The following is a 10,316-nucleotide window of genomic DNA, read 5'->3' on the forward strand; positions in this document are numbered from 1 at the left end:
AAATAAGGCACAGATAGTCCCTCCTTACTCACTGCTCTTGTCAGACCATATCTGGCATATTACGTTCAAGTCTGAACTCTGGCTAGAGAGCTTTCAGAGGAGGGCATCAGGACGATGAAAGAACCTTGAGTCAATGTCATGTAAGGATTGATTGAAGAGATTGGGGATATTTGACTTGACCCCCCAGGAGGGTCTTTTTGACTATAATTGAATCTTCAATGCTTAGCACAATGCCTGGCCCATAGTAAATATTTAATAAATGCTTCTTGATTTGACTAGGGAAGGGAAGAGGTGGGGGAGTGGGGAGTAACTTGATAACTGTATCCAAGTATTTGAAATGCTATTATGTGAATAAGGGATCAGACTTGTTCTATTTGGTCCCAGAAGTTAGAAATAGGAATAGACAAAAGGCAAATTTAGATTTAACATCAGGAAATTTTTCCTAACAATTAGAGCTCTTCAAAATTGGAATGGGCTGCCTCAGGAAGTAGAGTTTCTTCTCAGGAAATCTTCAAATAAAAACTGAATGTCCATTTGTCCAATATATTATAGTGAGGATTCCTTCTGGGTTGGACTAGATAGTGGTAGTGATGCTTTCTAATGCTAAAATTCTGTGACTCTTTGATTTTTGTAGAACAGAATGGGTTTCTTCCTACTGGATTCTGCCAATCCTGTCCTAGTGAGAATCTTCAGACTTCCTAGAGTCCAAAGCGTACAGAGAATGAAAAGGCTGAAGAGATCCAGGGAGAAAGGAGGGAGCGCATTATGTGAAGCTAAAAGACATGGGATTGTTTAAGCCCGATAAGAAAAGACTGAGAGATTACTTGTCTATTTCTTATGCTACAGAAGATGGGGCTCCACTGTTCTTGCCTTTACACTGAGGACAGAACAAAGGAAATGGGTTCAAATTGAGCAGGATGTCCTTATTTATAGCAACACTTTTGTGGTAGCTCACTTACATGAACTGAGGGCAAAGTGAAGTAAGCAGAGCCAAGAAGATGACATACATTACTACATCTATGTAAATGGAAAGAAAAACAACCACAATCGGAAAATGAATGTTGTAGAACTACAAAGAGCAAGCCTGGTCTCAAAGAAGAGATGTGAGAAGACAACACTCCCCCCACCTCATGCCTTTGCAGAGGTGGGAGGTCCTGAGGCATGGGAACATTGCATATACTTTCAGATTTTGTAGATATTTGATTGATTCTTCTTTAAAAATATGATTTATTATATAGAATGGTCCTCTGGGGGAGGGAGGAGGAATTCTGTGAGAAATTTAGTGGATATAAAAATGAAAGAATCAATAAAAATTTTATTTTAAAAATAGTAGGATACTGAAATTAGCAAATACTGAAATTAGACCAGGATGAGCTTCCCAATGGCAAATTGAGTGATTTATCACACAGGAAAATTCCTTCTCTATAGAAATTTCAACTCAGAAGATGTAATTATAATTTAGGGCTAGAGAAAGTGGGGTAGAGAAATGAATGAACAAATGACTCCTTCAGAAGGTTTCCCCAAGGCTCAGCTCCCTAGTTCAGTGTCCCTTAGACATGCATCTTTGTTGTTTAACTTCAGTCTCTTCTGTTGTAGTGGTAGCTTCATTCAGTCTCTGTGGAGGTGGGCCCAGTGCCCACTATTTTGTTGTTGTTCAGTCATTTCAGTAGTACCCAACTCTTCAGGAGCCCATTTGGGGTTTTCTTGGCACAGATAGTGGAATGTTTTGTCATTTCCTTCTAGCTCATTCTACAGATGAGGAACGGAGGCAAACGGGATTAAGTGACTGGCCCAGGGTCACACTTAGTAAGTATCTGAGGCCAGATTTGAACTAAGAAAGATGAGTCTTCCTGACCCAAGGCCTGGCACTCTATCCACTGTGCCACCTAGGTGCCCATTATCCCTTCTTCCCCCCTCCTAAAAGAAAATTAGGAAATTGGGATATTGTCCCATTCAACCTTCTCTTCTCTAGACCCTTGAGGGTCCAGAGGACCTTGAGGTCCTTGAGGACCTCTATTTCCCCTCTCTGAATCCCTGGCCATTTTTTCCGGTGGCCTGTGCCAGCCAGCCCTGCATCCCACATCCCCAGCTGTTGACATTTCGTTGACATTCCCCACCAGATAAAGAAAGGGCATCTGTTATACAACAATAGGGAGAAAGGCAAAGACAATGGGAAATTGTGCTTCTGATGGGGTGGGGACAAGGAAGTAAAGGACAAACAGACAGATGGGGGTTGGGCAGAAGAGGTCAGGGTTTTGAAGCTGTTGGATGTCTGGGTCTCACCCCAAGAATCTCTTCTCCCAAGCGATGCTCAGATCGGGGCCAGGACCAGGACACAGTGTGCAAAGGTGAGAGAGTTTCTGGTTGGGAGGTCTATAAGTGAGTATGGAGATAGCAGGAACATGTTAGGTAGTTATACCCATTTGTAGTTTGTAGACAACCTTCCCTTCTCTCTCACTAATGTAAATATCATAGTGAGGCAACCTAGCTCATCTTCCTCTAGCACAGTCCAATGGGCATTCTAGAAATCTTCAGGAAAAGAGCCCCCAACTTGCCTACTCCTCAATATCAACTATCAGGATATCCTGCATCCATTTTGTCCTCCAACTGACTTGCAATCAGCCTAACAAGTGTTTACCAAGTGCCCATTATAGGCCAACAAGTCTCTCGGGTCCCCATTTCACCACCCCTCCCATCCAGGACTGGCATCTTCTCTTTGTTCCTATGGCAATATGTTCTAGCAGATGGAGTGCCAGACTGGGAAGCTGGACATCTGAGTCCCATGGCTGGCCTAGACTTATGAAATAACCTAGGATGAGTCTTGTCTGTCTCTTCAAGCCTTGGGAATGAACAAGTGTCTTTGGAGGGAGTTGGAGGGAAGATGGTAGAAATTAGCTCTGTAAGGTGCTAAGAGATCTTTGTGCTATAAAGTAGCTGGAGATCCTGGAAATGGGAGCAACTTTCGACAGGATTCTCTTTTTCTCCAACAGGACAAGAGGTTACTAATTATTGCCTTACTCTTTTTACCGTGGAGGTAGCTTCTTCTTGGTAAGGAAGCAGACCCCTGTTCCCACCCTCCTCTATGCTTAGAGATATTCAGACAAAATAATGTATGTGGGTATGCTTTGAAAAATATAAAGCACCATACTACCTATCTCTTTCATTACGCCTGGGCCAGTTTCTTTTCACCTCCAGATCCAGTTTCAGTGTTTCTTTTCACCTCCCATATCCCAGATAATGGTTTCTCTCTGTCCCCAAGATGTCTGGGGGGGTGGGGGGGGGAGGTCACTTTCCTTTCTTACTTTCCAGTTCTTATTTCTTCCCCTTCTTTCCAGCAGGAACTGTAGCCTTTCCAACAGGCTGTAGTTTTACTTCTGTAGCATGTTTGTCTCTTGTTCTTTCTTTCTGGGGAGACAGAACACAGTCAGGCCTTTTCCTTACCTCCTTAACTCCCTTCCACTGTCTCCCTGCTGTAATCTCACCTGTGAGCCTTCCTGCTACCAAATTCAGTCCCTATGGCTGTGCCCCATGGAACCCGGGTGGGCACCTCTGTCCAGAGAATGCCTGCTCAGACCTCACTATGACATACCCTCCCCCATGCCTTCTGTTTTCTAGGCTCACCCCATGATGTTTCTTTTTCATTTCCTGAAAGGATGATTGCCCTGTTATGACTTATTACAGATCACCTTCTAGCAGAGTTCCTGTCATGCCTAATCAACTGCTTCTCTCTGTTCTCTGGAGTCTCCTCTTTCGTCTAGGTGTTGCCATCTATCACAAAGGCACAGGGAACCCAGGTAAGATGACCCCAGCCTATGGAACAGGAGTGACTGGCTGGGAAGACCCTAGGTAGTGAGGCAGGGACTGAGAGAGAGATATTGGAAGGATGGAAGGCTGGGACTGATGAGATAGTGAGAGGAAGGGGTAAAGATCTGAGGGACACCTAGAGGGTGGGAATAGGAATGGGGTGGGGAGGGGGACACTGGTAGGGAGTTGGGTAGGGGCTGGGAAGGGTCATAGAAGACAGTTTGGGGCCAGGGTGTCCCTGTCAATCTGGCCCCCTTTGCCAGCACCCCACCCTGGTCCCCACTACCTCCTGCCCCCCATCCACGAGGTCATTCACTCTCGCCGCGGTGCCACGGTCACCCTACCCTGCGTTCTGGGCACCCCACCCCCCAGCTACAAGGTGCGCTGGAGCAAAGTGGAGCCTGGGGAACTACGGGAAACACTGATCCTGATTACTAACGGGCACCATACCCGGGGCTACGGGCCCCTGGGAGACCGTGCCAAGATGAGAAGGGGGCACAGGTTGGATGCCTCCTTGGTGATCACGAGTGTGGCTCTGGAGGATGAGGGGAGATACCGCTGCGAGCTCATCAATGGACTGGAAGATGAGAGTTTGGCATTGACCCTCAGGCTGGAGGGTAAGGAAGTCAGGTGTCTCTCTCTTTCTCTGACCCTTCAGCACCTCACCTCCAGGATCCCGTCAGCCCCTGTCTCTTCACCTCCAGGTGTAGTTTTCCCATACCAGCCCAGTCAGGGCCGATACCAGTTTAATTACTATGAAGCTAAGCAGGCATGTGCGGAGCAGGACGGGCGGCTGGCCACGTACCCTCAGCTCTATCAGGGTGAGCAGACTTCGGGTTACAGCCCCAAGCGGGCGGGGTCCTCTCCCTGGCTCTCCCTCTCCCGGGCCCTGAGTCACCCTGGAAGCCGCGAGAATAGATGTGGGTGTGAGGAAGGGGATGGTTGGCAAGGAGGGAAATGAGAGAAGGGGGATGGCAAAGATGCGGGGAGGGGAGTGACAATCTCTCCTTTCCTGGTCCTTCCTATAGCATGGACGGAGGGCCTGGACTGGTGTAACGCGGGTTGGCTCCTGGAGGGCTCAGTGCGTTACCCGGTGCTGACAGCTCGAGCACCCTGTGGGGGTCGGGGCCGGCCAGGGATCCGCAGCTATGGGCCCAGAGACAAGCAGCGCGATCGCTACGACGCCTTCTGTTTCACCTCCGCTCTGCAGGGTACGGGGAGCTGGGGAGAGGGGTGGAGGCGATAAAGAGGAGAGAGAGGACTGAGGCTCCTGGGGGAGGCAGAAGATAATAGGAGAGGTTTGGGCTGAGAGCAGGGCTGGAGGAAAGGAGGGACCAAGTCAATGGGGCGGGGATAAAAGAACAGGGGCGGGGTTAGAGAAAGAGGAGGGGCTTGGGATGGGGTAGCAAAGAGGGGAAGGAGACGCCAAACAGATGGGGCGGGGCTAGAGACTAGGAGGGGCCATTGGAATAGGGTGGGATTAGAAAAAAAGTGGAGCCTGAAACTAGAAAAAAGGTGGGGCCTGGGACGGGGCTAAATTAGAGACGGTGGGGCAGACAAATAAGAAGGGGCTCGCCGGTTTGGACCTATGAAAAGAAGCGGGGATGGAGCTAGAGGAAACGAGGGACCATCGAAATGGGGCGGGATTAGAGAATGAGGTGGGTTCTGGAATTATAAAAAAAGAGGGGTCTAGGATGGGGTGAGGGCTAGAGAAGAAGATGAGGAGGGGTGGCTAAAAGAGATGAGTTTAGGAGAATAAGGGCGGGATTAGAGGAAGAGGCAAGGCCTGGTCTGGGGCTGAACTAGAAAAGAGGGGGAGGGGCCAAACTACAAAAAGGAGAGAAATGGATACATGTTAACCGGGCTGGATAGGGGCATGGCCAGAACTGAGGGTAAAAGAAGGGCCTCGTAGGATTAGAGAGAGAAAGAGCAGGTGAAATTAGGGTTAGAAAACAGATGCGGGACCTGGGTAATGTGGAATGGGCTAAAGAAATGTTGGAAACGGGGAAAAGGGCATGAGACTTGGTTAGGAAGGTGACGGAAAAAGTGGCGGGCTGACGAAAGGGAGAACAAGGTGGGGGTTGGGAGTATGGGAAAAGGGCAGTTTTAAAAGGCGGGTCCATGGAGTTTTCATCCAGCGAAAGTCAGCCTCACACCCCTTACTCCCCGCCTTCTGGGCGAGGCCTGGTCTTATCTTCACCCCCTTATTCCTCCCAGGCCACGTGTTCTTCGTGCCTGGACGTCTGACGCTAGCAGAGGCTAGAGGAGCCTGCGCGAGGCGTGGGGCTGTGCTAGCCAAGGTTGGCCACCTCTATGCAGCCTGGAAATTCTCGGGCCTGGACCGCTGCGATGGAGGCTGGCTGGCGGACGGCAGTGTGCGCTTTCCCATCACCACCCCGCGGCCTCGCTGCGGGGGCCTTCCGGATCCTGGAGTCCGCAGCTTCGGTTTTCCCAGCCCGGACCAGCCGGCTTATGGGACCTACTGCTTTGCCGAGACCTAGGGGGACATCCCCTCAAAAGCCCCAGTCCAGATTGCAACCTTTCTTCCCATTGTTGGATCTCAATCCAAATGGGAAAGAGATTGAGAGTCGAGTTGGGGATGGGGTGTGTCTGCACTGTCTCTCTCCTTTCCCAGCTTCTTCTTGCTAAACCGACTGGGAGATACGAGGAAGGATTTACTGACGCACTGCAGATAGCTGTGCCAAAGTCCAGGCGGGGCCGGGGCGGGAGGCATTGTAGATGATCCAGGGCCCCTGCCCTTCCTGGATGTAGTTTGGCTAGAGGAGACCTTTGGGGTGACTGGGTGCACCTTTCCTGAGGGCTAACAGTATTTGAATGGTACTTCTCCCTGAAGAGAATGAGTCCGGCGTGAGAGAACTGAAAGAAGTCTGGTGTCCAAATATTAACTGATCTTTGTAGATTAATAAAATAACCGCGGAGACGTTCGCTTTCCAGAGAAGTTAAAAGCATTTAACTACGTCGGTTCCCATTTCTTCATCACCCTCACTCAGACGTCAGGAAAGGACCATCCCGAGGCATGTAGTGGGAGGGAGGCTGTAGTGAAAGGGGAGCAATCTGCAAAAGGGTCTGTGTGTAGGTGGATTAGATAATGCCTAACGTAGTCTTCCTGTCCTAAATCATCTGGGTTGAGCCCCAGGAAATAGAAGGAAGAAGAAAACCTGGGTGTCCTGACACTCAACTTGAGAGCTGGGCGGGGGGGGGAGGGGAGGATGAGGAAGGTCTTGCTTCTGAAATTGGGGTCAAATTGAGGGGAGAGATTTTGAGAAGGAGGAGAGACAACTGGAATTAGGAAGAACAGGGAAATACAAAGACCAAAAAAGGAGAGAGATGAGATGGACCACTGCCGGATCTGGAAGACTCAGAGAAACCAGCACCACTGCAGAGTGTGGAAGTCAGGAAAGAGCGTCTCCTTCCTTTACCAGGGAGCATGTAGGGTCCAAGACATCTGCGCCGAACCCCCTCCCCCCTTCATTTCCCCCCCACTTCTCTAGGTCTGAGGCCAGGCTTCCTTCCCCCAGACTCATTCCCCTCCCCCTCCTCCGCTGGAGCCGAGGACCCAGGCATTTTACCCCTCTATTCAGTTTCTCTCAAAGCCTCAATTCTCCCCGCGCAGCTGCTGGGTAATTGCGTGCCGGCGGCTTCCGCTTCGCACCCTCTCCGCTGCCAGCTCCCTTCCTGCTCCGTTCCCCCAGAGGTGGCGGCTGGCACAGAGTTGGCAAAGGCCCCAGGTGTCCGTGCCACGTGCAGAGCCGGGGCGAGGGAGGGGCATTGGTGTGCAGTGGCCTCGGTTTCTCCTTGGACCTTTGAGGTGAGGGGAGGTAACAGACTGGGAGTTAAGTGCCATCCTAGGGGCGGGGACGGGATCTACAATCATCCTATCCAATGCTCTTTTAATACAATTCATTTAAACTTTTATTTCCAATTCTGAATTCTTTCCCTCCCTCCAGCCCCTCGCTCACCCATTGAAAAGTCAAGAAATATGATACCCATTATACACATAAAGCCATTTAAATGGAACTGAAAAAGTGCGCACGCCCCTCTGACTAGGCAATTCTGTCTAAAGTCTAACTTTTTATCCTTCCCAGTACAATTTCATCAACCAGTCACTAAGGAGGACTGTGGGTTTTTAAAAAACCGAAGGAGAGATAGTCACTAGAAAGTCTGGCTTCCAGTCCTCCTCGGAGCGAGATGGAGATCCGTGGAGCTTAAGTGATTGGCATTCTTCAAAGCCTTGAAAGCAAGAGACTTTAGTCTAAGGAAGCTTGTTGAAAAGTCAATGGCAATAAATAATTTAAAAAGTAACCGAGAGGGAGCAAGGTAGGGCTTCAGGAAAGACTGCTGCTTTTGGAAGTCGGTTTTGTGCAACCACTTGCCGAGGAATCTAATCCCCTTCCCTGGAAAGTGCAGATATTTAGGGAATTGATTTTGCCCCTCCCTCTCTCTTAGGTAGGGCTGAGGCGGGGTGCTGTGAAAGGGGGTGCTGCATGCTAGTGGTGGAGTTGTAAGGATATGTTGATTTCTCTGTCCTTAGTGGTCAGAAATTCCCCAATGTGGTGGTAGTATGGTGGGGGTAGTTGAAGGGGAAGCCTCTGAGTGACACTAATGAGGCTAAAATAGTAACGATGCCAATCATATCACAGAAGATCTCACCTCAGAAAAGTTAGTTACCTTGCGATGCCACTGGCCAGCTGATACTATGAATGAATTCAGAATGGACCCGGGGGTAGTTACTCGGACAGCCCTGGTATTCAGGATTGTTATATCTGCCTTAGCCTCTACACCATGGCAGTGTAGATGACTTTGAGCCCCTGACCAAGAAACAGTGCGGCTCCCCCTGTTCAAATCCCAAGAAACATGGGCCAGTGGTTAAATATAAGCCGATTGTGCGATTGAATTTCACTCCCTTGGCTGCTGTTTGGCAAGGTCTAAACTGGGCCAGAGACTGGAGGTTGACCCAGCACAGAAGGGAATGAGTCCCGCTCCCCCCCCCCCCCCTTCTTCCAACCCTTCTCCTACCCAGATTTTTTTTATTTCTAGAGATCATCGTACCATTTCTCCTGCATCCACTCCAACATTCAAGTCCCAACATTTTTTTTTCTTTCCTATCATCCTGGGAGATGGCAGTTTTCTGTTCCCCTTTTTTACATCACTATTGGGAGTCTATCTAATCCTACTATCTAATCCTAATTTCTTCCACCGCTAGCCTTTCTCTGCCCTCCCTTGGGATGGATTCAGGATTAACTTTGTATGCCCCTCCTTTTTTCCTCTTCATTGACACGGTGATAATGTAGGGCTATTCTTTGCTGAATATTCCAAAGTACTTTTGAGCGAAACCTCCCGTGTCACAAAGGGAAGAAACAAAAGGGGTGAGCAGACAGTAACTGAGCAGCCCCTGGAAGAATCTAGGCGTCCATCTGTCCAGTCTTCTATCCCTGCCAGTGATCATGTCTGGTCTCCCTGGTGCTGTAAAGAAAGTCTGGGAAAGACCCAGGCTGAGGTCCTGACGGAGAAGGGAAGCAAAGATCCTGGGTCCTGGGGGATGGTAAGGGGAAAATGGTTAGTATTCTGGGCACCGCAGCATTCTGTTCCGGCCAGTGTTTCTGATCCACCCCCTGGCACCAAGGTGCCTGCCACATTCATTTATGGGAGCAGCTTGACCTAGGAGGCTTCCTCCACACTCAGTAACTGTATATAGCTTTGCTTGTTATCTATACGAGCTAGTTCACCCGATCTCCCTCAAATCATTCCCTCACGGTCCATTAGACCCTTGGGCTCCCTTTTCTGCCCGAAGAGTGCTACCCTAGATACTGCTCCTCTTCCATCTCGGAGTACTCTAAAGGTTTCATTACTTTCTTTGCTTGTCCAATCCACCTACAGTCTAACTCCCAGCCCAGCTACTGCATTGTCAGCTCCACCCTATCTCCCTACTCTTCAGGGTGAGAGAACTCAGGAATACAGAATAACCCAAACTACAGAAAGTAGGTGAAGCAGAGGTATTCGTTTCATCTCCGTGTATGATGATGTTCAGTCATTTTCAGTTGTGTTTGACTTTTTGTGACCCCATTTGGGGTTTTCTTGGCAAAGATGCTGGAGCGGTTTGCCATTTCCTTCTCCATTTTATGGATGAAGAAACTGAGGCAAACAGGGTTAAGTGACATGCTCAGAATCATACAGCTAGAGGGTGTCCGAGGTCGAATTTGAACTCAGGCCCCACTGACTCAAAGGGGCAGCTCTTTATCCACTGCGTTTTTCTCCCTCCCCTCCCACCCCCAACCATGTGCGATGGGTGGGGGTTGGGGGTGGGGATGGAACGAAAAACGGAGAGGTCTGCTTTCCAGGGATATGTTGCTCTTCCCTTGCTCCCCTTAGCCATCCTTTCCATCCTTTCGTGAATCTACGGGAAGCCCTTTCTGCAATCTAACCTCCATCCCTTCTGCTGTAGTAGCAGCCTTTTACTTCGCCTTACCCTAAGGAGCCCGCCCCTCCCCCTT

At 49.5% G+C, this 10,316-nt stretch overlaps 1 protein-coding gene and 1 long non-coding RNA gene across 8 annotated transcripts; one reads left to right on the plus strand and one right to left on the minus strand.

Annotated features, from left to right (window-relative positions):
* Positions 1 to 1,295: 1,295 nt before the first annotated feature.
* LOC140528930 (uncharacterized) lies at positions 1,296 to 7,614 on the minus strand. 5 transcript variants are annotated; one of them, XR_011975351.1, is made up of 3 exons: positions 7,395 to 7,614; positions 3,303 to 3,405; positions 1,296 to 2,373 (listed from the first exon to the last, which is right to left on the minus strand). It is a non-coding gene; the product is annotated as an uncharacterized lncRNA (long non-coding RNA). The 5 variants fall into 5 exon arrangements; XR_011975349.1 differs by having other exon boundaries at positions 3,152 to 3,405; XR_011975350.1 differs by having other exon boundaries at positions 1,296 to 3,401.
* Positions 2,253 to 6,763, plus strand: HAPLN2 (hyaluronan and proteoglycan link protein 2). 3 transcript variants are annotated; one of them, XM_072647264.1, is made up of 7 exons: positions 2,253 to 2,348; positions 2,991 to 3,048; positions 3,682 to 3,794; positions 4,068 to 4,421; positions 4,509 to 4,625; positions 4,833 to 5,015; positions 6,022 to 6,763. In XM_072647264.1, exons 3-7 carry the CDS (start codon positions 3,707 to 3,709, stop codon positions 6,303 to 6,305), a joined length of 1,026 nt encoding a protein of 341 aa, XP_072503365.1. In that variant the 5' UTR covers positions 2,253 to 2,348; positions 2,991 to 3,048; positions 3,682 to 3,706; the 3' UTR covers positions 6,306 to 6,763. The 3 variants fall into 3 exon arrangements, 2 of the variants coding, with proteins under 2 accessions (XP_072503365.1, XP_072503364.1); XM_072647263.1 differs by lacking the exons at positions 2,253 to 2,348; positions 2,991 to 3,048 and having other exon boundaries at positions 3,446 to 3,794; XR_011975346.1 differs by lacking the exons at positions 2,253 to 2,348; positions 2,991 to 3,048; positions 3,682 to 3,794; ... (1 more) ...; positions 4,509 to 4,625; positions 4,833 to 5,015 and adding an exon at positions 5,326 to 5,462 and having other exon boundaries at positions 6,022 to 6,146.
* Positions 7,615 to 10,316: the final 2,702 nt, after the last annotated feature.

This window comes from Notamacropus eugenii, chromosome 2 (assembly GCF_028372415.1).
Source record: "Notamacropus eugenii isolate mMacEug1 chromosome 2, mMacEug1.pri_v2, whole genome shotgun sequence".
NCBI classification, from domain to species: domain Eukaryota; kingdom Metazoa; phylum Chordata; class Mammalia; order Diprotodontia; family Macropodidae; genus Notamacropus; species Notamacropus eugenii.

What these genes read in the sequence shown, in the direction of transcription:
- HAPLN2 (XM_072647263.1), top strand. Translation starts at nt 3,668, where the DNA reads ATGACTTATTACAGATCACCTTCTAGCAGAGTTCCTGTCATGCCTAAT. An exon ending in CAAAGGCACAGGGAACCCAG is followed by an intron (nt 3,795 to 4,067) that starts GTAAGATGACCC and finishes CCCCTTTGCCAG; the next exon opens with CACCCCACCCTGGTCCCCAC. An exon ending in TTTCACCTCCGCTCTGCAGG is followed by an intron (nt 5,016 to 6,021) that starts GTACGGGGAGCT and finishes TATTCCTCCCAG; the next exon opens with GCCACGTGTTCTTCGTGCCT.